General features: G+C 36.5%; 1 protein-coding gene across 8 annotated transcripts in view; it reads left to right on the top strand.

The window, feature by feature from the left end:
* elavl2 (ELAV like neuron-specific RNA binding protein 2) overlaps nucleotides 1-25,495 on the top strand; it is a 589,373-nt gene that overhangs the window by 467,141 nt on the left and 96,737 nt on the right. For 7 of the 8 annotated variants that reach the window (XM_051930137.1, XM_051930138.1, XM_051930135.1 and 4 more), the window contains one exon: nucleotides 9,581-9,806. In XM_051930137.1, the coding sequence (XP_051786097.1) occupies nucleotides 9,581-9,806 (226 nt within the window). Of the gene's footprint in view, nucleotides 1-9,580; nucleotides 9,807-25,495 lie in introns of those variants that run through there. The other variant, XM_051930142.1, reaches the window with a different exon arrangement.

Genomic DNA, 25,495 nt, shown 5'->3' with positions numbered 1-25,495 from the left:
GCATGTTCTTGCACGCAGAGGTTTTTACTCTGATTTAGCTTTGTATTAGTTTTGGAACTAGTAATTGATTTCTATTTGTTTGATTTTCTTGATTGTTTTTTGTTTATTTGACCATGCAAATATATATTTTGTGTCATGACCTGTTCTGCTTTTCATTTTTTTCAGTTTATATTAAAGTTCTATTGCTGAAAAAAATATTTTTTTGCCTTTCTTGATGTAAATATCTATGGGTCGAAATTGACCCGTAACACCATAGATGTCACTTTAGTTATTAATATTAAAATGAAAAAATAAATAAAACAAATTTATTTAAGAGATGTGTTCTATACCCCTCAGTATTAGTCAGGTAACACAAGAACCTTTTATTTATTAATATTCTCTTGAGGTTCATTTTACCATTTTTTTAAATTGAAATCAAGGGATATACTGACAAAAAAAGGCCCAGAGGCCCACACCAAAAGTATTAAAACCAACATTTTCATGGATAAGGAAGCCTAACAAGGTAACCAAGAGATGAGAAACAAATTGGATGATAGCTTATTGTTTTTAGTGTATTTTATAGCTGATTTAATACACGGGTCAAAACCGACCCGTTAACATAAGAGATGATAACAGAAAGCTAACACAAGAGGAAGGTTAAAGGGAGAGCAAAGCAATTTGCACAGAAAATGGAAGGATTACCATTTGTGGCATTTTGTCATTTTCTCCATGACTTGTTTTGGGAAATCTCAGTTAACTAACACTTCAGAAGAGTTGTTTGATTTTTGCCTCAAGCTGTAGCAGGTATTGACAGTTGTGTTCTAACAGTCAAGGGGATGTCAGACAAGACCATTAAGGAATGGGAAATTGCAGGAGTTTCTGCAGCACACTAGGCTAGAATTACTTGCTCGGCATAAAATTGTGGTGCCCCAGGATAACAAAACTTAGACTGGTAACTAAGAAGTGGGGAAAGTCGGTGCGTAATACTGACACAGGCCATCACCCTGCTGAATATCCAACTCAAAGGCACAAGTCTCACCAACTTTAGATGATCTTCAATTGCATGTTGAGGAAACCGTGGAGGTTACAGTCAAGGAATTGGAAAGCCAGTTTGAAAATAATGAGGGGAAATAAAATATAATGCAGGAAAGCTCATATGGTTCTGATATCATTTGTTGTTTTTCAATATTCTATCATGATTCTTGGCCAAATGATTTAACCACTTTTGGAGAAAATGAGATTGACACTGACAATTAACTGGTATCAGTCTTCTTGAAGAATGCATGTGACTTCAGGGCTGTCTAAATGGCGATTGCTAAAAAATCTGATTAAAGTTAAATTCTCAGACAAGTCTTATAACAGTTTGTGGGAAGTCTACCAGTAAAAGCTATAGTAGATCATTTAACACGTATTTTGTTTATCAGTTTTTGTTTTTTTTTTAGTGCAGTTTTTAACCTCTTGGGAGGGTATTTTGAAAGGTTGGCCAGCTGTTTTACTATAAACAATATTAATTACATGCATCTGTATTTAATAGACATGGAAAAAAAATTTTTGTTGCTAATTCAGAATTTCTTGCTGTAGGCTTAAGAAGACAGAAATAAATCTTACTAAACAATGTTTTGAGGAAAAAAAAAAGCATATTTACATTTAAATTTACATTGAGTTATTGTAAGGCTAAGGATATTAGGTGTTTTTGTTTATTGTGTTAGATTCTATTAATGAGTTTAACTCAGTTTGGTAAAATGTTTTGTACTTGGCAGGTACAATTTATGATGTAATGCAACATAACAAAATAGGTTGTATTTCATGCCGTGTATGTACTCTGTGCGTGTATATAAATATTCTGTATATAAGCACTACATCCTCTTTTAAAAACAATTGAGTACATAAACAATATTTACAAAGTGCGTTGTTCAATTTGTGACAATAAATAAATCACAGTTGTCCACATTTAGATAACCCAGGGTGACACATGTCATCATTTGGGTGTTACAGTAGCAAAATAAGATTTAAATATTAAGAGGAATATTCTATTCCTTGCTGCTGGCTGAAAACTCTTCAACAGAGCATTATAAAATGAAAAGTACATTAAATAGTGGGATGTCATAAGTTCCAAGTACGGTGATGTACAGGGTGGTCCAGATCTAACTATGCAACTTTTAATGCAATGCAATAATTGCATAGTTAGATCTGGACCACCCTATAGCGTGATGCTCACACAACATACTATTTACTAATAAATTATCAACTATAAGAATTTATCAACTGCAGAATGCCAAAGAATGTACTTAACAGGCAAAACAATTGTTTAAAATAATGGCAAGGTAACACTAAGTTTTCATTCTGATACCTGATAAAGTAAATAAAACTTTAAAAATTGGTGCAATATAAATAAAATTAAATGAAAACTCTTCTATTTATATATGATGGTAAACGGTATGTTTGAAGAATTGGACTCTGTTGCTGTCGGCTTTACAGATCTACATTTATTAATCCCCATTTGGTATTTTTTTCTTACACATTAAAAATATTCTAAAATTTAATCAATTATAATTCACAACACTAAGCAGTCCTGCAGGAACCTGATGCCTACTGTCTTATGTAACGTAGAAGATTCCCTTTTTTTTAATTAAAAAAACACCTGGATGACATGCAAGTCAGTGGTTTAAAAAAAGAAAAAAATGAGACTGCATGGCTTTCTTCCATTTGTCAAAGTTGTTTTCATTAAAGCAATTGACAGTAATATCCTAAAGTTGTAGTGGACAACTAGCTAATAAAAATGAGTGTACACTTGGGTTGTACATAATGACATAGGACTTTGCATAGATAGTTAAGAGAGCCACACACTGAGCAAATGAATACATAGAAATGTGTATTTTAAATATTCATTCTGAAACAAATTAACTGTTCATTGAGAAGTATTGCTACTTAAGCTGTCTACATGCCCCCATTCTCTGATAATGACACTCAAAATGGATCCCACACTTGGACAGGGTAGAACAGTAACACATTTTTGAATGGCATTCACGCAGTATACAAATACTGCATTACTATCACACCTTAATTATAAAGTGTTGTCTTTTATAACCTCAAACACCCTGTGACCACCTCCTTCACAGCCACACTAGTTATTAACAAGAAATACAGTATGTCTTCCAGTGGTATAAAAATGTGGACTCTTGCTATTCATTACTAACTAATTGTAGACACCTGTTTACTCTCTATCCATATTACTAACCGAGAATGGTAAACCGGAAGGCATGGATGCAGGTACACGGCGATGGGACCATGAGACACAGTGTGCAGGCGCCTACAGGGCGCGTCTCATAAACCGCAAGTGAAGTCTGATCCACCGCGAACGAAGGAGTCACGGCCCAAAAACGAAAGAGCTCAACTAACGTGAATGAGAAATGAAGCAACAACGCGCCCATAGCTAACGACTAATGACACAGCCACACAAAAAAGAGGATTCTGCGCTGCACCCCAGAGTCGAACGGAAGAGGCTACGGAGGCCCCACAGGTCCACAAAGAAAGTGCGGAAGGCGAGTGAAAGTACGAAAGGCGCATGCGCCTACAACGCGCTTCTGAACTAAACGTCCACACTACACAGCATGGTCCGGGTAATGAGAATAAACGAACTCTCCGTATTAAGCGTACGGCATCCTCACACGTCCAAACCATATAGCATATGTGAATCACATTACAGTGATGCATTATTAACAGTACAACCACAGAAAACGCTCCGTATTAACTGTAAGTGCTATTATCCATATTACTAATGGTAGACAACGGATAACTAATGGAGTCACGGCTCCGGCTCCAAAATGAAACTTTTCAACTAACGGATATACAGAAACAAGCCCGCCTGAATACAATTAATGAGCACAGGTGCCTACAACGTGCCTCTCTAACAGCAGAGGCAATAGATAAACGGCAAAGAAAGGAACGACAAACAGCCGCTAAACAATTCCGCCAATTAGCTGACAACGCATTCTGTAATGCGTCCACTATTAATGAACATTCATTAGGATTAATGAATATCATTTTCTGTCATTGTCATTCACTTAACTTCCCTGAAGAAACAACTGGCAATACAACTAATGAGTTTACACGTTGTTGTCAAAGGGGTCAGGTTAGACTGCCTCCTTTAGATGAATATCTACAGATGTTTCTAACTAACAATGTACTCGAAAGTAAAAACATTATGGACTACATTAGATCCTACAATAGTTCATTTGCTTTTGCATCTACCGGGGTAAATATCAGGCCACCAGCTGGCAATGGCCCATACTGCTTTCGCGTATGTGGACAAATATTACATTGGATTGGAACAGTGCACCCTGAGCCAAATCACAAACGCAAATATGCACAGATCTGCGTGTTAGATCCAGATGACGCAATCTATCAACGATTGTACAACAAATGATGTGTATAAAGAAGTATTCCAATAGATCCTTCTAATGTGCCATGCTATGGGTTCTTTACTTCCTTTGTTCGTCATCTACACCTTTACACTCCAATATATCTCATACATTCATCAATGTATTTCGGGTTACCCAACCCTGGGGGTAGGCGAGCGAAGCCCCCTTGTAGTTTTGATAAAAGAGAATCTGAATATATTTTTTATTAAATGGTGTATTGAGCTCTCATATTGGCAAAATGTGATGTGCTTAACAAATGCAATTAGGAATGAACTGCAGGAAAGCAAAAGGCCAGTATGTCATCCAGTCTTGGTGATATTACAAATGATGATAAAACTTAATCAGGGGGTAATCAGTATTTAGAATAAGCAATTTCTGTCAGTAAAAATGACGACTATGGAGACCACATTTGGAAAGCATAGAATGACTCTGGCCATTATTTAGATGTGTTGTGTGAATACCACTCAACACTTGTATGGGCAAACAAATAATGCAGTAATATTTTTTCCTAAAGAGATAAATGTTCCTTAAGAATAGTCTAACTAATAAACCTGGCTACATCACCAGAGCCCTATAAAAACTTTATAAATTGAAATCCATAGTTAGATAAGGTGGAATGGCACACATCTATATTGAGAGTACAGACTAATACTTATGGCATATTTCATTTTAAATTATTTAACTGTAGACTATCAAAAAATAAACTAATTAGGAAGAAACAAAAAGAGGCAATGTTATATGGATGGCAAGTGTTTGTTTTTTTTTTGGGGGGGGGGTTCATTTGTTTATTGTGATAACTAGTTATACACACTTACATAACAGATGCAATATGAATTAAATAACCACATAAGGAAATTTAAATACTAGGGTTTTCTGATCCACATTGGAATTTAATGTAAAACTGTGTAAAGGGGGAAAGGTGCTACAGGCTATAGAGGTTCACATTGTTATGCAGGCATCATTCATCCCCACTTTGCATTTTTTCCAGAAACATTAAAGTATTTTAACCCATTTTATCAATTCCTTAGCTTGAAACCGTTTTTGATCTCTGCCTTGTTTCATAAGTGTTTAGAAACTATGCTCCCCACTTTGCATGTGTAGAATGATAGCCCCTGCATGGTATGGTAAACGTGTGTGTGTATATATATATATATATATATATATATATATATATATATATATATAATGTGTGTGTGTGTGTGTGTGTTGTTTTCTTAATAGTATTTGCAGTTATACCATGTAGTAGTCAAAATAACATGTTATATGTCATACTTCGGTTACCGCGACTACTGAGGTCTTTAGTGGATAACAGCAATTTTAGTTTTATCTTGTCTGTTAAATCTTTTGTTCAGTTTCTTTTTCTTCTTTCCCTGTCTTTCTGTAATTATTTTACAGTTGTCTAATACATAATGAGAAATGGGACACATCAACACTTAACATTTAAAGCACATGGACTGTAAGACATTGTAGACAGGATTTTAGGAAGGAACCCTGTGATCAGAGCTTTTTTGGCAGGGATTTTGCTGCGGCTCACTGCAAACTTTTTAACTGGTTATCCCCAGAAGTAAATTTTCAACCTAAGAATCCAGTGTGGCTCCCTGAAACTAAAGTTTTAATGTCTTGCTTAATTAAAGTGAAAACACTTGCAAGTAATAGTCTTATTTTCTTATGATTTTGGTTTCATTAATTGTGTGGTAAACACTAACCCATTACAACTTGAGTTTTAGGCTAGGGTTAGCCTCATTGGGATTGTCTGCAGTATTTATTTTTTAATATAATTTCGGGAAGGTAGGTATGGATTCATTTTTCATAACCGTGGATCAGTGCAGGTATAAAAAAAACAAAGCTGACCCTATCATCACTAGTGCCGGTACAGCTGACTGGCAACTTTAAACTGGCCTCTTGTGAATCAGGCTGGTTTCTGACTTAGAGATTATATGCTATCACATCCCATCCCACAGTGAATTGCCATTTGTTTTGTCTTGGTAGAGTAATATACTGTATTGCTTTACTTTCCCCTATTGCATTATTAATATGTAGCCTTTGTCAGAATGCCTCAAATCTCACAGACTTACCGCTGTTTATAAGGTATTATAGTATATAACTTCTCCCCACCTTCCCTTCTACATGTATAACCTCAGGCAATTAGGTGTAGTAAGACAAGCAGGAGTTAAGTTACAATTTAAACAATGTGTTGATAATACAGTAGAGTCTCGCTTATCCGACATAAATGGGCTGGCAGAACATTGGATAAGCGAAATTGTTGGATAATGGGAGGTGTTAAGAAAAAGCCTATTAAACGTCAAACTCTTATAATTTTACACATTATGAGCCTAATAATCATGTTTTACAAAAAAAACAGAAATCATTAACTGAAAAAATGAACTAACAGAAATGTCTGAAGTTAAATACAGTATGTACTGTACTTAAGTTCAGTCCTGTGATGATTTAAAGAAATTTTTTATCGTAGTCTGCTTTCCTGACGAGTTCCATTTCTTCTCTGCCAAGTCTCCCCATCTTTGCAGCATCATTATTTCGATTCCTGTAGCTTCTTCTTGTTGCTAAATGTATTTAATTGCAATTTCTAGAGTCTTAACTCCGTCACTCATATAGTCAACATCTGTACGAGCGTATACTGCTTACTACAGCATTGTGACTGCATGTGTGTATGTTTGTGCTGTGACGTGCGAATTCCCGTCTTGCACCCGAAAACACGAAGCAGAGTCTCAGTACTTTAGCAACACCAGCTTTATTCAGCGTGAAACAGCAACAGCGCGGTTATTTATTGTAGCGGGATCTGCCACTCTCCTATACACAGAGACAGCAGTCAGGCAGGGTCATGGCCAAGTAATACTGTGCCCTGCGCATTTATAATGTCCCTTGTTCCTTGTATCACCCATCGACAGCAGGCGCTTATGGCATGTCCGCAATCTTTTTGGATTCACTTTTACTCCGAACTGCTACAGCGCTGGGAGACTGCAGTTGCTTTGGGACACTCTTCCGCATGTCGTCCCGTTGGGTGGAATCCCACAAGAGTTTAGAAACTCAGTCATACCAGCCATGATTCTTTTCAAAGGTAAAGTGCAGGTTAATTTATGTATTTTTACTTTATATTTTGTATTAATCATTTTTATATGAATAGTTTTGTGTTGTGGAACGAATCATGAGTTTCCATTATTTCTTATGGGGAAATTCGCTTTAATGTGCTCGCAGTCCAAAGCACTAGTATATTTCCGGAACGAATTATGCTCGCAAGCCGAGGTTCCACTGTAATTAGCTGCAGTAGAGTCGGGAGCAACAAAAAATAGACTATGCTCACGCTCGCAACTTGCAGTTCTTTTTGCCGATTGATTCGTCGTTTTGGGGTTTTTTTGTGGTGGGATGTTGATTTAATACGGAATGTCGGATAAGCGAGACTCTACTTTATTCATCTATACTAATAAAAGGCAAAGCCCCCACTCACTGACTCACTCCTCACTAATTCTCCAACTTCCCGTGTAGGTAGAAGGCTGAAATTTGGCAGGCTCTTTCCTTACAGCTTACTTACAAAAGTTAAGCAGGTTTCATTTAGAAATTCTGCGCGTAACGGTTGACAACGTCCGCCATGTTAAACTTTATTATGGCCCCATCTTCACGAAATTTGGTAGGCGGTTTCCCTGCGCTAACCGAAACCGATGTACGTACTTATTTCGGTGGTATGACGCCACTGTTGGCCGCCATATTGAACTTTCCAACGGTCTTTTTTACTTATTGGCCCATCTTCAAGAAATTTGGTACGCGGGTTCCCAATGCTAACTGAATCCTACTTACGTACATATATACGTCCATAGCCTGCAGCTCGGTCGCCGTGTGAGGCGGCGTTGGGTCCCCCATCCCCACACCTCCCACGTAGTTGGCTGCCTGCCTATATAAGGCCGTCCATCGCTCTTTGTCTCTTCATTCCCTTCCTTGTTTCGCCACGGTATTCACGTCTCCCTGCTGATAACTGCAGCCTTTTATATTTAATCCACGGCTTCTCCGCAGTTTTATTGTTCGTTTATTACGACTATATAGTTATTGTGTAGGTATTTTAGACTTAGTGGGCTAAAGTAGCATATTGTCTTTGGAATTATTAATTGCAATTTATGGTGGAAAGCATAACATTTTACCATTAAATTAGCAATGCAATCCTCCCTGTGCTTTCTGTATTCTACTATCTGCTTTCCTAACCACTTAGAAGGTTTAACCTTTGAAGTTAGTCAAGTCCCATAAAGTGGGATGACAGTTAAATATGCCCTCTTTCTCTTAAAATATCATTAACCAGTTTCATGTGGTTAAGTGGTGGTACTTGGTGGGGTTTTTTTTGTTTTTTTTTTCTTCCCCTTCTCTCCCCTCTCTTCTTCAAGTTGCCCTTGGTAAAGGTTTTTGCTTAGTACATAAATAAACTGACATTTATGGCTTGGCTTCCTCATGGATTCAGCATGCTTGGTTCGATATCTGAATCAAGGCATTGTCTGGGTCCATCTTCGCAGCTAAAGGATTATTGAGCTCTAATCAGAGGTGCTAAGATCACTGATGGTGGTTTTCTTTAATGTATATGTGCAAAGCAGGGGTGATGCCATGGAACAGGCCATTGGAATAATGGTTCCCATTTTTAAGAAGGGAGATAACTATGCTCTGGCTTAAACTTTACTGCAGCATGACCTGTAAATTAAAGAATCTGATGTTGGCATTTCAGTGAAAACAATTTCCATTTGCTTATCCCTTAATTGGAACAGTTTTTCAGTAATGAAACTAATCTGTACATTTTTTCACATTTGTTTAGTTGCATTGAAAGGTAGCTGACAACTAGCCTATTTTTAATTTTGTAGCATAGAAAAATGATCTTGGCAACTATTTACCAACCAGTGGGGAGGAAAGGGTTTTATTAGTCATTCATCTGGACTTTTAATGCTGACTAAGATATTGAGTTAGGAATGAAGCAGGGGGAAAAAATAAGATTGAAGTTACATTAAGAAAATCCACTTCCCTATTCTACACTTGTACATATGTGGGTGAACTATCTTGATCTTTTTCTTTTTTTAAATGTTAGGATTATTAAACTGCAAATTTTACTATGAGACATTTTGTCTCTTCACTGCTTTGCTTGAATTGATTAATGACTTTAGAATTGCAGACTAAAGAGCTTCTCTTTTACTTAGGAGTCTCCAGAGGAGTTGGATTCATAAGATTTGACAGAAGAATTGAAGCAGAAGAGGCAATTAAAGGTCTTAATGGTCAGAAACCCCCCGGAGGAACGGAACCTATTACAGTCAAGTTTGCAAATAACCCAAGCCAGAAAACTAGTCAGGCGCTACTGTCTCAGTTGTACCAATCTCCAAACCGAAGGTACCCGGGGCCTCTTGCTCAGCAAGCTCAAAGGTTCAGGTAAACATTTATCTGCTTGTGGTTGTAATAAAAGGCTGTTACTATTAACGGTTTCCTTTTTTAGTGTGTTTTTGGTTTTGTTAATATGATTAGTTGGTTTTGAGTGGGCTTAAAATTGTTATGCCAGAATTTAATGTACAATGTCAGCCTCTGGCATGATCCACATGATTCTCAAATTCTTTGCCATATTGCCATATCTCCCAACAAACATTTCCACCAAATATTTTTTTCTTCTTCCCTTGCTACTATGGCAAACATGCTGCCTAAATCACCAAAGGAAATTATTCCTGTTGCCGAAGGCAAAAGCATATATACACGTTCTTATTTGGCAATTAGTTTTTCACTCTTCATGTTGCATTAAATCATACTGCTGTATATTTGTCATATTACTTTTTTGATTTGGGTCAGTGCTTAATATTACATTTGTGCTATGTACAGTTGTCTTGCTTAAGAAGGAAAAAGTGACTGGTCTTATTACTCTTTTCATAATTTCTGTAACTCCCTGAGCCATCCGCAAGTTTTGTTTTTTTTAAAAAACCTCTGTAGGTAGCATTCTATGGGGGGTAGAAACTATAACAATATAACTGTTTTATAGTATTGTTATGAATGTTTAGGTTTGGAAGCTTGATAAATTACCTAAAGTTTGTTGTCCATTCAGTTCTGGGCATCTTAAACAGATAGGGGTCCAGTCATTTGAAAGGACTGCTTTTGAATCCTCACTTTGTGTGAGGGCAATGAGCTATCTTTGTAAACAACCATAAAAAGTCTGAGTTCATTAGTGATTTTTAAAATGTATTGAATGCTTGTTTGTCTAGTGTGCATACTGCAGCAGTACAGTTTGCAAGAGGGTACTGAAGGAACTTCCTTTCCACCAGGAACTAGGAGTCAATTTACCGATTTTAAAGGTAGCCTGTTTAATGTGCTATTTTCATGCATCTACAAGATTACTTTGGAGAGACTTAAAATCCATTTTGTGAACTAATGCATGTGGAGTGTTTGGAGATGTTAATACAGAAAATATTTTGTTAAATACGAGCACATTGCTTCAAAATGCGTTTAGTGTTGATGGTCAGAATTCATCACTACTCTTTTTAGGGTACTGTATGCAACTGGTACATGTAATATGAAAGACATTATAATCACTTTTGTGTACTGTATGTAACTGAGAGGCTTGATAATTAGTTTACAAGGAAGATTTATGTGAGATCTAACGCCTAGGTCAGTGGTGTCCAAGTCCTATCCTGGAGGGCTATAGTGGCGGCAGGTTTTCCTTCCTGATGCTTTCTTAATCAGTAACCACTTTCTGCTGTTGACTTTCTTGCTTTTGTTTTAATTTCCTTGTTTTTGACACTGTCGTCCAAATTGCTTTTTTCCTTAATTGACAGTCAAAAAAATATAAGATGTGAAGTGAGCCAGCGGATGACCGACTATGTTGGGGGTTCAAATTCTAACCAATTTCACTTCAACCAGTTTCTTAATTAGAAGCTGATTCTTGTTAATTAAGTCTGTTATCTAATCCCATGGCTTATTTGTGCTCTCATTCTTCAACACTACACCATGCATTTCCAAAACTGTTCATTTTCTTATTAAAAAGCACCATCAAAATGTTCTTGTGAGCAGGTCAGTATTACTGAGAACTGTACCTTTATTTTCAAATACTGTGTGCTGGACACATTAGGTGGTCATGTGTTTGGCCACTAATTAAGGAAAAAACAAATAAGGAGTCTGCCTTAAATAGTAAGTCAATATTAAAGCAGAAGTTATTTGAAGCAGAAATTGACCACTGCTTAAGAAAGTGGCAAGGAAGGAAAGCCTGCAGCCACTGTAGCCCTCCAGGATTGGAGATCGACCACCATGTAATTGTGCAGAACATAACTATTTTGTGTCCAAAAAGAATTAATATGCATTGAAATAGGAGTAAATGGCAGTTGAAAGAAGTGACGGAGTCACTGCATTACAATCCACTAACCATTTTATACATGTGATACTTGCAGATTTCAAATATGGTGTTTTAGAGAATCCTAAAAGATAGTCAGGATCTCTCTCTCTCTCTCTCTCTCTCTCTCTCTCTCTCTCTCTCTCATCGAAAATTGATTAAATTCTTAATGTAAACTCTGAAGTTGAAAAATCACATAGTTTACCGTGAGGGTTCATTATATAATTCCCGAAATTCTATGTTAAAGGTAAATTATTCCACTAATATTGTTTAATGTGGTACTGCTTGTGTACTATTTCAGTTAGCAACCATAGTCTATTGATGCAGTGTTGATGTTTATACAGCAAGTTTTAAACTTCTGCCTTCAAGGGTATATGCTTTATGGCTGACAAAATATTTTTGTTGCCTTTTAATGTATTTTTGTGATAAACCATTTTCAATAGGAAAATAGTAACTACTTGCAGATCTGTTTTTCCCCCCCTCTTCTACTCCACCATTTTGCCTTTTGCAGACATTTTTTTCTGAAGCCTTTGTGGAGCATTGGAGTTTTGCTGAAAGTTACAGTCTACTATCTTTTCAGTTTACCTGCTAATTTGAATTTGCATGTTGCTAACTCTTAAAGTATTACCTTTTCAGTAAAAACTCTATCAGACACATGATCACCTCTTCAAATAAAATAGTAGCTGCCTAGACTCAAGATTTATTTGAACGTTTATCTTATTAGTAAATAAGAATTAAACATCAAACATAGTTAACATAGAACATAGAATTACCAGAGCCTACGAAAAAACTTGTAGATCCGGCCCACATTAAATCCCATTGCACCTCTCCATTGGCGTCTTTTGTCCTGTAAATGTGCCGGTAAAGGCAAACAGCCTGCTATTCCATCCCCCCACCGCTGCAGAACGTGCACAAAGTTCTCCCAGCTCATGCCTTGATTATCTGGGAGTGAACTGCTGGAGTTTTAGACTGCAAATAGATCGTTATTTGGAACAAATGCATTTCATGTGTGTTCCGTTTTCTACAATAATATTTGTAAACGCATTGTTAAAACAAAAACATTTTCATATTTTAGTAGTAAATGACAAAATGTTGGCATAAACTATATAATGTGAGAAGCCTGAAGTCCAAAGATCAAGTAAACACTTTCACAAAAGGTTCAAGGACAATACAACCGCTTCTGTGGCATAGCGGTAAAATTTGCTGATTTATAATCAAGAGTCCCAGGTTCGATCCCGACTGCCTCCTATATTTGCAGTTTTCAGTAGTGAACTGCTCTTATTGTTGTTATACAGTACACACATACATTTGGTTTGCGTCTGTAACAGTGTACATTTATAGTACTTGTAAAAGTTACCTTTTTTTTTTCCACTTTTATTCTCTGTCGTGATCACGATACATATTACCGCCCTAGGGATCTGACGCTGTTAGTTTTTATTTGAAACTGGGAATAACTGTACATGTGAGTGGTGGTTTGAGGTGGTTTGTCAGATCTGGAGGGATAAAAGCTGACACACAAACGCTGGTGAATCTGCCTTATTTGTATCTCACCGTCACTTGATTTTCTAAATTCAGTTTTGAGTGTTCCTGCTCACGGTGAATTAGTATGCATCTTATGGTCTATGATGTCAAAGATGCACTGACAAAAAAAAAAAAAAAAAGACAGACATAGGTATATATATTTGGAATTATTTATGACCTGTATAGTATATTTCGGAAAACATTGTGGCACGGATGCAACATTATTTATATTATTCATATTCATTCGCATAACATCTTGTGGTTGTAATCAGTGACCGCATGTTTTTTTTTTCCTTTTTTCTTCTGATCTTGCCAGTATAATTCAATAAATTTATTTTTGTATAGCCCAAAACCACACAGGAAGTGCCACAGTGGGCTTTAACAGGCCCTGCCTCTTGACAGCCCCCCAGCCTTGACTCTCTAAGACGACAAGGAAAAACTCCCAAATAAAAAAACCTAGTAGGGAAAAAGTGGAAGAAACCTTGGGAAAGGCAGTTCAAAGAGAGACCCCTTTCCAGGTAGGTTGGGCGTGCAGTGGGTGTCAAAAGAAGGGGGTCAATACAATACACAGAACAGAATAAATCCTAAATAAAAAAATTTTTAGAAGTACGGAGCAGAATTTAACAGTAGGTGATATCACATAATAAGATTTAGATAATTTTAGACTCCTGGAGACCTCATCCATCAAGCTGCCTCCCCCATTTGGCCATTCCACGGCTGAAACAGTGTCGGGCCAGCCAATCTGAAGAAAGGACCCCTCTTTCTCACGATTCCTGCGATCCTCCATCAGGGATGACTTACCTTAGGCAGGCAAAACAACTTGGCAGGTGGGCCGTGGCACCAAGTGCCACATTTGAGTACCGAGAAGAGAAACAGAAGAGGTGAGGGTTAGTATCCAATTCTAACTATCATGTTACTTATGTTTTAGTGCTAATGACTAACAACAGAGATGCAGTATATACAGTTAATCAGTAGCTCTAGTCAGGATATGCTAAACTGAAGTAGTGAGTCTTCAGCCGGGATTTAAAAGCTGAGACCGAAGGGGCATCTCTTATAGTAGCAGGCAGACCATTCCACAGTTTAGGGGCCCTGTAACTAAAAGCTCGACCTCCCATTGTTAATTTATTAATCCTTGGAACCATAAGCAGACCAGCATCTTGAGACCTTAATGTGCGCTCTAGTTTGTAAGTCATGATAAGTTCAGACAAGTAAGCTGGACCTCGGCCATTTAATGCTTTATATGTTAAAAGAAGGATTTTGAAATCTGCCCTAAACTTAACTAGGAGCCAGTGTAAGGATTTAAGAACTGGAGTTGTGTTCGTATTTTCTTGTTCTTGTAATAATTTTTGCAGCTGCATTTTATATTAACTGGAGGCTGTATAAAGAACAGTTTGAACATCCAGTGAACACTGCATTGCAGTAGTCAATCCTACTAGAGATACTGTAAATGCATGAATTAGTTTCTCAGAATCTTGTTTATTTAAAAAGCGCCTTAATTTCCTAACATTTTTACGATGGAAGAAACATGTTTTGGACAACTTTGTAATATGCGCTTTAAATGACATGCTAGAGTCAAAGATAACTCATAGATTGCGGGCTGATTCAGTAAAATTAATTGGGATTCCAACTGAGTTAAATGATGACAAAATATTATGATCAGCGTCATTCCCTCCAACAATTAACATCTCTGTTTTATCTGTAGTTAAAGACAAGTAGTTCTCATTCATCCACTCCTTTAATTCGCTAACACAACTAATTAAAGACAACATCGGAGAAACTTCATCTGATTTAAATGAGAGGTATAACTGGGTGTCATCTGAATACGAGTGAAAATTAACATTATGTTTCCTAATGATAGATCCCAGTGGAAGCATGTAAAGTGAAAACAGTAAAGGTCCCAGTACTGAGCCCTGTGGGACACCATATTGAATTTCTGTGTATAATGATGGAGTACTGTCAGCACATTTCTGTACATATTGGAATCGATTTGATAAATAAGAACTAAACCAAGCGAGCACGGGGCCTGTAAGCCCAACATCATTTTCTAGCCTGTGTAGTAAAATACAATGGTCGATGGTGTCAAGTGCTACACTTAAGTCCAACAACATAATTACAGTGGAGTTTCCTTCATGGGAGGATATCAGAATGTCGTTTACAACCCGCGTTAGTGCCGTTTCTATATTATGACCAGTGCGAAAACCAGACTGGAATTTCTCAAATAAATTGTAATGCGTAAGGTGTGACTGAAGGTGATTGGCGACTACTTTTTCTAGTATTTTAGAGAAAAACGGTAGATTTGAAATAGGCCTATAATTATTTAGTATGTGTGGGTCTAGGTCTGACTTTTTAAGTAATGGTTTAATGACTGACACTTTTAGTATATCAGGTACTGTGCCATGCAATAATGAACTACTGATAATGTTTAGAATAGGCGCTGCAAGAACATTCATTGCACTTTTTACTAGTTTTGTTGGCACTGGATCTAGGGAACAAGTAGTGGGCTTCATTTTAGAAATTAAAGTTAAGACTTCCTGCTCAGTTACAGGATTAAAATTACTAAAGTGCTGAGTGCAATGTGAGACAGGCTCTGCTAAGCCAGTATTTGGTTTGTAGTGTGATGCAGAGATCTGGGATCTTATATTTTTAATTTTCTCATTGAAGAAGTTCATAAAGTCTGTATTACTAATATCTGTTGGTGTTTTGCACTGTTGATCTGAATTTCCATTTGTTAATTTAGCCACTGTTCTAAACAGTACCCAAGGATTTTTATTATTATCTATTAATGTAGAATAGTATTCTGAGCGAGCTTTAAAGAGGGCTTTTTTATATCAACACTCTCTGTCCATGCAATTTGAAAGACATGTAGCTTTGTTGTTCTCCATCTGCGCTCCAGTTTTCAACACTCTAATTTAAGAGCTCGAGTGTTTTCATTAAACCAGGGAGAGTTTCTATGTGCTTTGATCACTTTTGTTTTAAGGGGAGCCACTGTGTCCAGAGCATCTCTCAAGGTCACATTATAATGTGATGTTAGCTGATCTAAATTGTTTTCCTCAGTTACACTCGACTTACTCAAAGTATCTATAAATTTTGAAGCAGAATTACAATCTAGATGTCGTGCTGTCTTTGTTGTAATCTGGGAGTGTGTTGACAAGGGCAGGACTAAATCAAGTGTAATTAAGTAGTGATCGGAAATAACTTCATTTAATGGAGTGATATTTAAATTTTGAATTTCAACTTTGTAAGTTATAATTAAATCTAATGTGTGGTTATGATTATGAGTTGGACCTTTGACAATCTGACAAAATCCTACTGAATTTAACAAATAAGTAAAACATTTGCTAAAAGTGTCAGTTTCCACTTCAATGTGTACATTAAAGTCCCCCATCAGTACTACATGATCATAATTTATGGCCAAATCAGATAGAAGGTTGCTAAATTCAGTCATGAACAATGAATACGGCCCTGGTGGTCTGTAGACTAGCACTATAATTGTGTTGGAATCTGTTTTAATATTTAAAATGAATGCCTCAAAGGATGTAAAGTTGCCTAAATTTTTAGAAGTAATTTGCATTTAGTTACAATGAATTATTCCAAGGCCGCCTCCTCAACCAAAATCTCTAGACTTATGAAGGAACGAGTAGCCATCTGGTGACGCCTCAGCTAGGGGAACAGTGTCACATTTACTAAGCCAGGTTTCAGTGAGAAGACATAGATCAGATTTTGTACTTAATATCATTTACCAAAAACAGCTTTAGTGCCAAGAGAGCGAATGTTCAATAAGCAGCATTTTAAAACTGCATGGTTTTTTCTGAACTGCTGATATAATTTTTGTTTTAATTTGAAGTAAATTTCTATTACAGATGCCCTTGGTGGAGGGTCTGGTTTTATCCCATGGTCTAATTATACACCTTATTTTTTGGTTATCAATTAATTTAAGGTTTGTATCAAGACTAAATTTACTGGATGCCCCATGACAAGGATTATGGGTAACAGTCCCCACATGTTGCTGTATGGGCTGTTTCTTTTATACTCCAGAACATGCAGAGGAAAGAATAGTACAGTTATAAGAATAGTCAGTTCAGTGCTATATGCAATCATCAGATGCAAATGTTAACAGTTCACACACACACACACACACGCAAGGACTGTCATTCCTACATTTACGACATGTGTACCTGCTGCAATGTACACACTTCTCTCTATGCTGTGGTTTCTATTACACACCTGAAAGAAAGAGACAATATACAGTATGTGACATTTTGAAGAAATTTGGTACTATTCAGGTCATAAATCAAAAAACATCATCGCACTAATGCAATTTTATTTGAAAACGAATAGCATCAGATCAGGTGTAAATTTAGCTGGCGCTGTTAAAGTCAGATCAGGAGGAGTGTGTGTGTGTGGGGGGGGGGGGGGGGGGTACATTGTAGTTGAGAGAATAAAACTGAAAAAGCTAACTTTTACGAGTACCATAAATTTATACCCAATATCCCATATATTTTTTTTTTTTCCGTGCTGCATTGACATCGTGCACCAGAAGGCGTGAGCTTATTCAATGCAAGCAGGAACACGCAGGTGGCCAGTGGCTGTGTGCTATAACAACCTTGACTTGGCAGCGATCAACGCACATGTACTGTGCAAGGCATGCACGGGGGCCACTGAGAAAAGAAGAGTTCATGGCTCACCTTGCAGAGGAACTTCGTTGTCGCATCTTACTAGAAAAGTCGATGGAAAAAGAAAAGGAGGATGCAACATTGACAAGCTTCTGTTCCAAGACAGCCACTTTCCCCAGGAAAGTAAACTGAGTCAGTGTCCGGTGCCCTTTTAATGTAATAGGAAGCAAAGCATAGAGAGAAGTGTGTACATTGCAACAGGTACAGATGTCATAAATGTGGGAAGGACGGTCCTTGCGTGTGTGTGTGTGTGAACTGTTAACATTTGAATTTGATTGCATATTGCGCCGAGCTGACCTCTCTGTACTACAGTATTCTTTCGTCTGCATGTTCTGGAGATGGATAGATAGATAGATACTTTATTAATCCCAATGGGAAATTCACATTCTCCAGCAGCAGCATACTGATACAATAAATAATATTAAATTAAAGATTGATAATAATGCAGGTGAAAAACAGACAATAACTTTGTATAATGTTAAATGTTAACATTTACCCCCCCAGGGTGGAATTGAAGAGTCGCATAGTTTGGGGGAGGAATGATCTCCTCAATCTGTCAGTGGAGCAGGACAGTGACTTTTTGCAAATGAATATGAATAATGTTGCATCCGTGCCACAATGTTTTCTGAAATGTGCTATACTTCAAGTAAAATGAATAATTCCAAATATCATATATGCCTGTTTTTGACATCATAAACCATAAGGTGCATACTAATTGTTTTATTGAGTGTTCCTGCTCACGCTGAATTTAAAAAATCAAGTGACAGTGAGATACGAATAAGGCAGATTCACCAACGTTTGTGTGTCAGCTTTTATCCCTCCAGATCAGAGAATATCCAGTTCCATTGCCTCAAAACACCACTCACATCTAGTTATTCCCAGTTTCAAATAAAAAGATAACATAATCAGATCCCTATGGCGGCAATATGTATCATGATCGTGACTGAGAGAATAAAGGGGGGGGGGGGGGGGAGGTAACTTACAAGTACTATAAATGTACACTGTCTGTTAGACGTAAACCAAATGTATGTTTTTATTGTATACTAGTCATTTAGCCCGTTACAATAACGGGCGCTAGAACAGTATTGCATAAACATTAGTAGGAACAGTCTATATTAAATGGCAAGGGACTTTGACCTCATTGTTTTTCTTGGTCGTATTTTTCTTTCTTTCAGCCTTTCTTTTGTTGATGTTTACTTGCTGAGCTGACCGTTCTTCGTGGGCTGCCACAGTGTATTGTGTGTCTTTAATTTTCTGTGACAGTAATACTGTCTTGTACGTCCGCTGGCTTGTACGTTCGTAATATACCTTTAATTTTCTCTGGCGGTAATACTGGCGTGCGCGTCGGTAATATGCCTTTAATCTCCTCTGACAGTAATACTGGCTTGTATGTGGCTGTAATATGCGTCACTGTATTGTGTACCTTTAATTTCCTCTCGCAGTAATACTGGTTTGTATTTCCGTAAAAAGCCTCTAACTTTCTCTGACAGTAATATCGCACCGTGCCCCGCGCATGGGCACTTCACCAGAAGACACACACACACGGACTCCTGGACGCACAAAGGGATTTTATTAAAGAGGATTAACAACAATAAAAGCAGTTCACTACTGAAAACGGCAAATATAGGAGTCAGTCGAGATCGAAACGGGGACTCTTGATTACAAGTCAGCAAATATTACCGCTACGCCACGGAAGCTGTTGTCTTATACTTGAACCTATTGTGAAAGTATTTATTTGATCTTTGGACTTCAGGCCTCACACATTATAGTTTATGCCAACATTTTGTCATTTACTACTAAAATATGAAAAATGTTTTTGTTTTAACAATGTGTTTACACAGATTATTGTAGAAACGGAACACCCATGAAATGCATGTGTTCCAAATAACGATCTATTATTTCCACTCTAAAACTCCAGCAGTTCACTCCCAGATAATCAAGACATGAGCTGGGAGAACTTTGTGCACGTTCTGCAGTGGTTGGGGGATGGAATAGTAGGCTGCTTGTCTTTATCGACACATTTACAGGACAAAAGACGCTGACGGAGAGGTGCAATGGGATTTAAGGTGGGCCGGATCAGCAAGTTTTTTTTGTAGGCTCTGGTAATTCTAGTGTTAATTAAAAGATGGGCTAAACAGGTAATACATTGCAACAAGTAACGGCGGACTGCACGATAACGTGCAGTGAATATACTTGCCTTATAGTTTTCATACTCTTTCTCTGTATGTTTAGCATTTGTTTGCTTAGAGGTTGATATGCTTGCTGCTCCCTGAGCAATTCTTATTTTCTCCACCCTAGCGGCCGCTTCTTCACTTCTTTCGTCGGCATCTTTTCGTGTTAAAACCAGGGTTGTGGAGTTGGTAGATAAATCCTTCGACTCCAACTCCTTAGTTTCTGGTACTTCTCACTCCGACTCTGACTCCCCGACTCCTCTGTATTTAATATAATATGCTAATGTATTTTCCATGTTGTTTAAAGGAAGGCAACATAAACGTCATTTAACCACAGAATAATGGCTAGGAAACTGACTCTCTACCGTACTGGCCAGTTTAAACAAAAGACAAGAACCCCTGAACACACATCAGGCCATAGTACACACCTACATCATTACACTTGTTTACACTCAAATGAACTTATTAAACACATTATATCTGAAATAAAATGAAAACACTTTTTGTAATGTACCATAATCCAGATTACAATATATGAATGTCAGGTTGTATAATAGCTCAGCTGAACTTTACAATAGTAGTAACACAACTATGCACTAGGCTTAATTCTTACATCAGACAAGTACTTAATTATGACAATTTGTGAAATGGGACATTTGAAATTGCTGTATTTTTTTTTTTTTTTTTTTATCATTACAATTTTTAAATTTATTAGGAGTTGGAGTCTGTACATTTTTGCTGACTCGACCCAGACTCCAGGTACCCAAAATTGTCTCTGACTCCGACTTTTCAGCCCTGGTTATAACTGATTAAGTCAGTGTTTGTGTTGCAATTACTTAGGTTTTCTTAATTTTTCACTTAAGCTGGCACTTAAGTCTTCAACCTGCTTCAGGAATGATTTTAGGTATGAAGAGGTAAATGAAGTGATGGCGAAGGTGGTAGCGATGGGGACGTACAGATGCGCCGCATGGCCACCTTGCAGTGCACTGCAGAGAGTTGATTCTACAATAAAATAAAAATAGAGTAACAAAACTCATCACCCTGAAAAAGGACAGTATAGGTCACATAGTATATGTGTGCCAAATGTCAGGTCAACAGGTCAAACAGTTTGCGAGCTACAGGTGATTTAAAATCCTGGACAGACAAACTGACAGCCATGTAGCGTTTTATATAAGAAGATAAGATTAATTTTGTTTTGTAACACAGTCCTTTAGTGTCCTATAAGAAGTCTTAAAAAATAAAATTTAAAAACCGCTAAATTATCCCCATACAAATTTTATATTCCATTGAAAATTTGACTGTTCTGTAATGTCTGCATTGACACCAAAACATTCATATGTTAGGAAATTAATTTTGCTTGAATGTAAACCTGCAGCCCTAGTCAGAACTAAACTGAACTATTGTTCCATCAAGATGTTTGTTTATGGGAAGTATTACTGCAAAGAAGGAAAAGAAAATTATAAAATGAAAATACAATCTCCTTTTGCAATTTCATTTTCAAAGTCTTAAGTGCAAAAATTAAAAAAAAAAAAATTAAAAAAATTAAATTTTAAAAATTAAAAGTAAAATTAAATAACACTACTTGCAATTTCATTTTCAAAGTCTACACGCAAAAGTTCTGCATAAACTAAAAGTAAAATGAAGCACCATTAGCCACCTGCTGCTCAATGGAGTTTCATTTTCCACTTTTCAAGTTAACATGCAAATAGCGCAGGTCTTCGTGCACGGCTTTGCACCTTGACTTCCTACAGTTCTTCATAGCTGATGCCACTTCATCTGTGTTTAATTCACGAGATTTTGATCTTTTCACCTCTGTATTGTAGGTGTCACACCGAAACAGTCCCAAAAAATCTGAAGACCACATATAATTGTAGTTTTGAAGTAATTAATGTGCTATTGCAACATTTAACATTGCAAAAATTACCCTTTATTATGTCATAATACATTTATCTACACTGAAGTTGAAACAGGATGCTTTGTGTGTGTGTGGTGGTTTTGTTTTTTTTTTTGGTAGTATTTTACTCCTCTACAGTTTCCTCCTCCTCCTCCTCCATCCCATTCCCTTGTAGTTGAGTCTGATTGATTGAGTCGTCAATCATTATTGTTATAACTTTTTAAAATAAGGTGATCCAGTAGTAAGTTTTTACTTTTATTTCATTACTTTTCAAAATAAATTTATAGGGTAGTTTTATTCACTATGAAGACCTTCCATAATCTGTAATGTTCATGTTTTTTTTTAATCCACCTCATTAAGAAATATGTAATAGATAGGAACTATTATTTCAGATTTCAGATTTTTAAACCAAAATGAAATTTAAGCAAACCAAAATCAATTTTCATATCATTCTGTTTTTTAAGCAATTACTGGATTTATTTAAAGCACGTAACATTCCATACAATCAATTCAAACTTAACAAAACTAAATTCAATTCAACCCCTATTCATGAGAAAGAGAGAGGCCAACAGCCAGAGTAAAACTTTTGAATGTAATATAAAGGAAAGGTCTTTCTCCCCAATATAAGTGCTTATTCTAAAATATTGATTAGATCCTGCCATGTTTTAAAGTTTTGAACAGAATTTGTTTTTTTCCAATTTCAAATAGTATATAACATTACTACTTTCTAGAATGGTATGGGTAACTGAACATATTCCAGAAATAAGCATGAATTTCTATGAAATTACCTTCATTGTGACTGGAATCTCCTTTAATGTCTATAAGTTGTCAATCTTCATAATCATTAAGACCTTGTATGTAGTATATGAAATTATATTTAAAGCAGAATTGTTTTAGAATGGTTACCTTTTGTATATAATTAGTCTAACTTTTAAGTGTCTAAATGATTAAATCATTTGTCACATTTCTTGATGGAATCATCTGTTTTGGTAACATTGTTTAAGAGAGTGAGACAATAATGAAGACTGAGGAATGTATTGAAAGTTCCAGTCAGTAGAAACAATTCTGATCATATACAAATATAAAGGTAATATGAAACAATATAACAATAATGCAATTCAAAAATATTTTTTTACCTATTCAAGCATATTTTGGAATTATATTTTTGGAATGATATGTTCAGTACTTTGTAGAATGGTTGAAAATTGATTCCAGGAAGTTGATGGATTATACAGTTCAGATTTGTTACTCATATTTCTTAATGAGGTGGATTAAAAATAATCACATAAATGATGGAAAAAGCAGCATGATTTACATGAAAATTAGATTATGGAAGGTCTTCATAGTGAATAAAACTACCGTAACAATTACTTTTTAAAAGTATTGAAATACAAGTAAACAATTACTACTGGATCACCTTATAATATCACAATATAATCACTTATTATATATCACTTTGTAATTTTTGTCATGTTAAATATTTTAATTAAACAGCACATTAATTACTTAAGAACTGCAATTGTGTGGTTTTTGGATTTTGCGAGACTGTTTCGCTGTAAAGCTTGCAGTACGGAGGTGCAAAGATCAAAATCACATGAATTAAATACAGTCGAAGTAAGAGGTATTCTATTCATCAAAGTGGCATCAGCTACAAAGGACAAAGAATTGTGAGAGAGAGTTGCAAAGCTCCACCTGAAGATCTACGCTACTTGCTTCTTGAAAATGAAAATGTAAAGTGGAAAATGAAAATTCAATGTGTAGCAGGTGGCGCCAGTGCTTATTTGATTTGTGCTGTTCATTTTGGCAGCTTTGTTGCTGTTCAGGCTGAAAATGAAATTGCAAATGGGGTTTCATATACAGTGGAACCGTGGTTCACGAATGTCTCGGAACACGTACAAATTGGTTTACGACCAAAAAGTTCGCCAAACTTTTGCATCTGTTCATGACTACACACTCGGTATACGAATAAGCCAGTTTCCCTTTTGGTTTGTACATGTTCAGTCTCTCCCTGTGCATTTCCTGTGCAGCGAGAGAGAGGCACACACACACACACACTCGGCGCGAGAGAGAGACAAACGCACACACACACACACACACAGGCAGTGCAAGAGAGAGGGCTGGACACAAGGTAGAGAAGGCAGTTAAAGAATGCACTTGGGCTTGTTTTTGTTTTCACTTCTGTTTACAGCAATCAGTTCGTAGCATGCAATGTTACTTTTCTTGGTGGTTTATTAAATTATGGATTTTTTTCCAATGTTCATTTTTTTCCCTGCGCTTAAAACTCAGTGTTTTTAGCCAGCGGTTGGTAGCGCTATAGCGCGAACTATTGCAGTGTTAGTTTTCTTTGTTGTTTAAGGTTTTCTCAGTGGTGTTCAATGTTTTTACATTTAGTTTACTATTACGCTGTGCATTCTATGGTTTAATTAACTATGTTTGTGCTTAAAAACTTTATAAAAAAAAAAAATTTTACATACAGTTCGTATGGTCTGGAACGGATTAATTGTATTTATATACAGTCCTATGGGGGAAATTACTTCGGTTCACGACCAAATCGGGTTACGACCAGAGTTTTGGAACGAATTATGGTCATGAACCGAGGTTCCACTGTATGTATATTTTTTTGGAGTGGTGGCTCTGAGGCTAGGGATCTGCACTGGTAATCGGAAGGTTGCCGGTTCGAATCCCGTAAATGCCAAAAAAGGGACTCTGCTCTGTTGGGCCCTTCAGCAAGGTCTTTAACCTGCAATTGCTGAGCACTTTGAGTAGTGAGAAAAGCGCTATATAAATGCAAATAATTATTAATTATTATTATTTAATTGTTGCAGCATTCTTGCATGTAGACTTTTGAAAATGCAAACTTTCTTTTGCATTTTTGTTTTATAATTTTAATTTTCATTTCCATTTTTTTGCAAAAAATACCTTGCATAGTATTTCTGTTCCATGCACCAGTTGCTCACAAATTAATTTGACAGTAATTTGCTACCCTCCGACACACCTTGCCGTTGACACCAGTTATTTCTGTTTCTCCTGTAGTTAATCTGCAAGTTTGAATATTAAGTATTCCTAATTGTAGACACAGTGCTTTGGACAGTTAATACTCTTAGAATTTTTTTTTTTTTTTTTAAACAAAGTGAATTTTTGCACATGGTAAAAGTTATTAATTTTATCATTAAAAGACAAACTTTTTTTTATGAACAATACAAGTGCAAAGGGAAATGTAGCACCATACTTTGTCAGTAGGAATGTTATAAAGTGGAATCCTAAATAATTTTCAAACTGTTCTCAAATGTTAGTTTTTAAAATAACATTACGGTGTGCAGTGTTTTAATGAATATGCATTAACTGCTAAATGCAGGTCAGTTTTCTCCTCAAATGTTGGACCTATGAACATTTGTTCCTCTTAAAGCCAGAAAATGTGTGTTCATTTTCATTTATACTGTTATTTTGTGATGCTACTAAAGTTGCAGGTAACATGTAAAGTACATCTGCAAGGC

The sequence above is a fragment of the Erpetoichthys calabaricus genome, chromosome 7, assembly GCF_900747795.2.
Source record: "Erpetoichthys calabaricus chromosome 7, fErpCal1.3, whole genome shotgun sequence".
In the NCBI taxonomy this organism is placed as follows: Eukaryota; Metazoa; Chordata; class Cladistia; order Polypteriformes; family Polypteridae; genus Erpetoichthys; species Erpetoichthys calabaricus.
The sequence above is the reverse complement of the archived record's forward strand: the minus strand, read 5'-3'. Positions and strand labels throughout refer to the sequence as shown.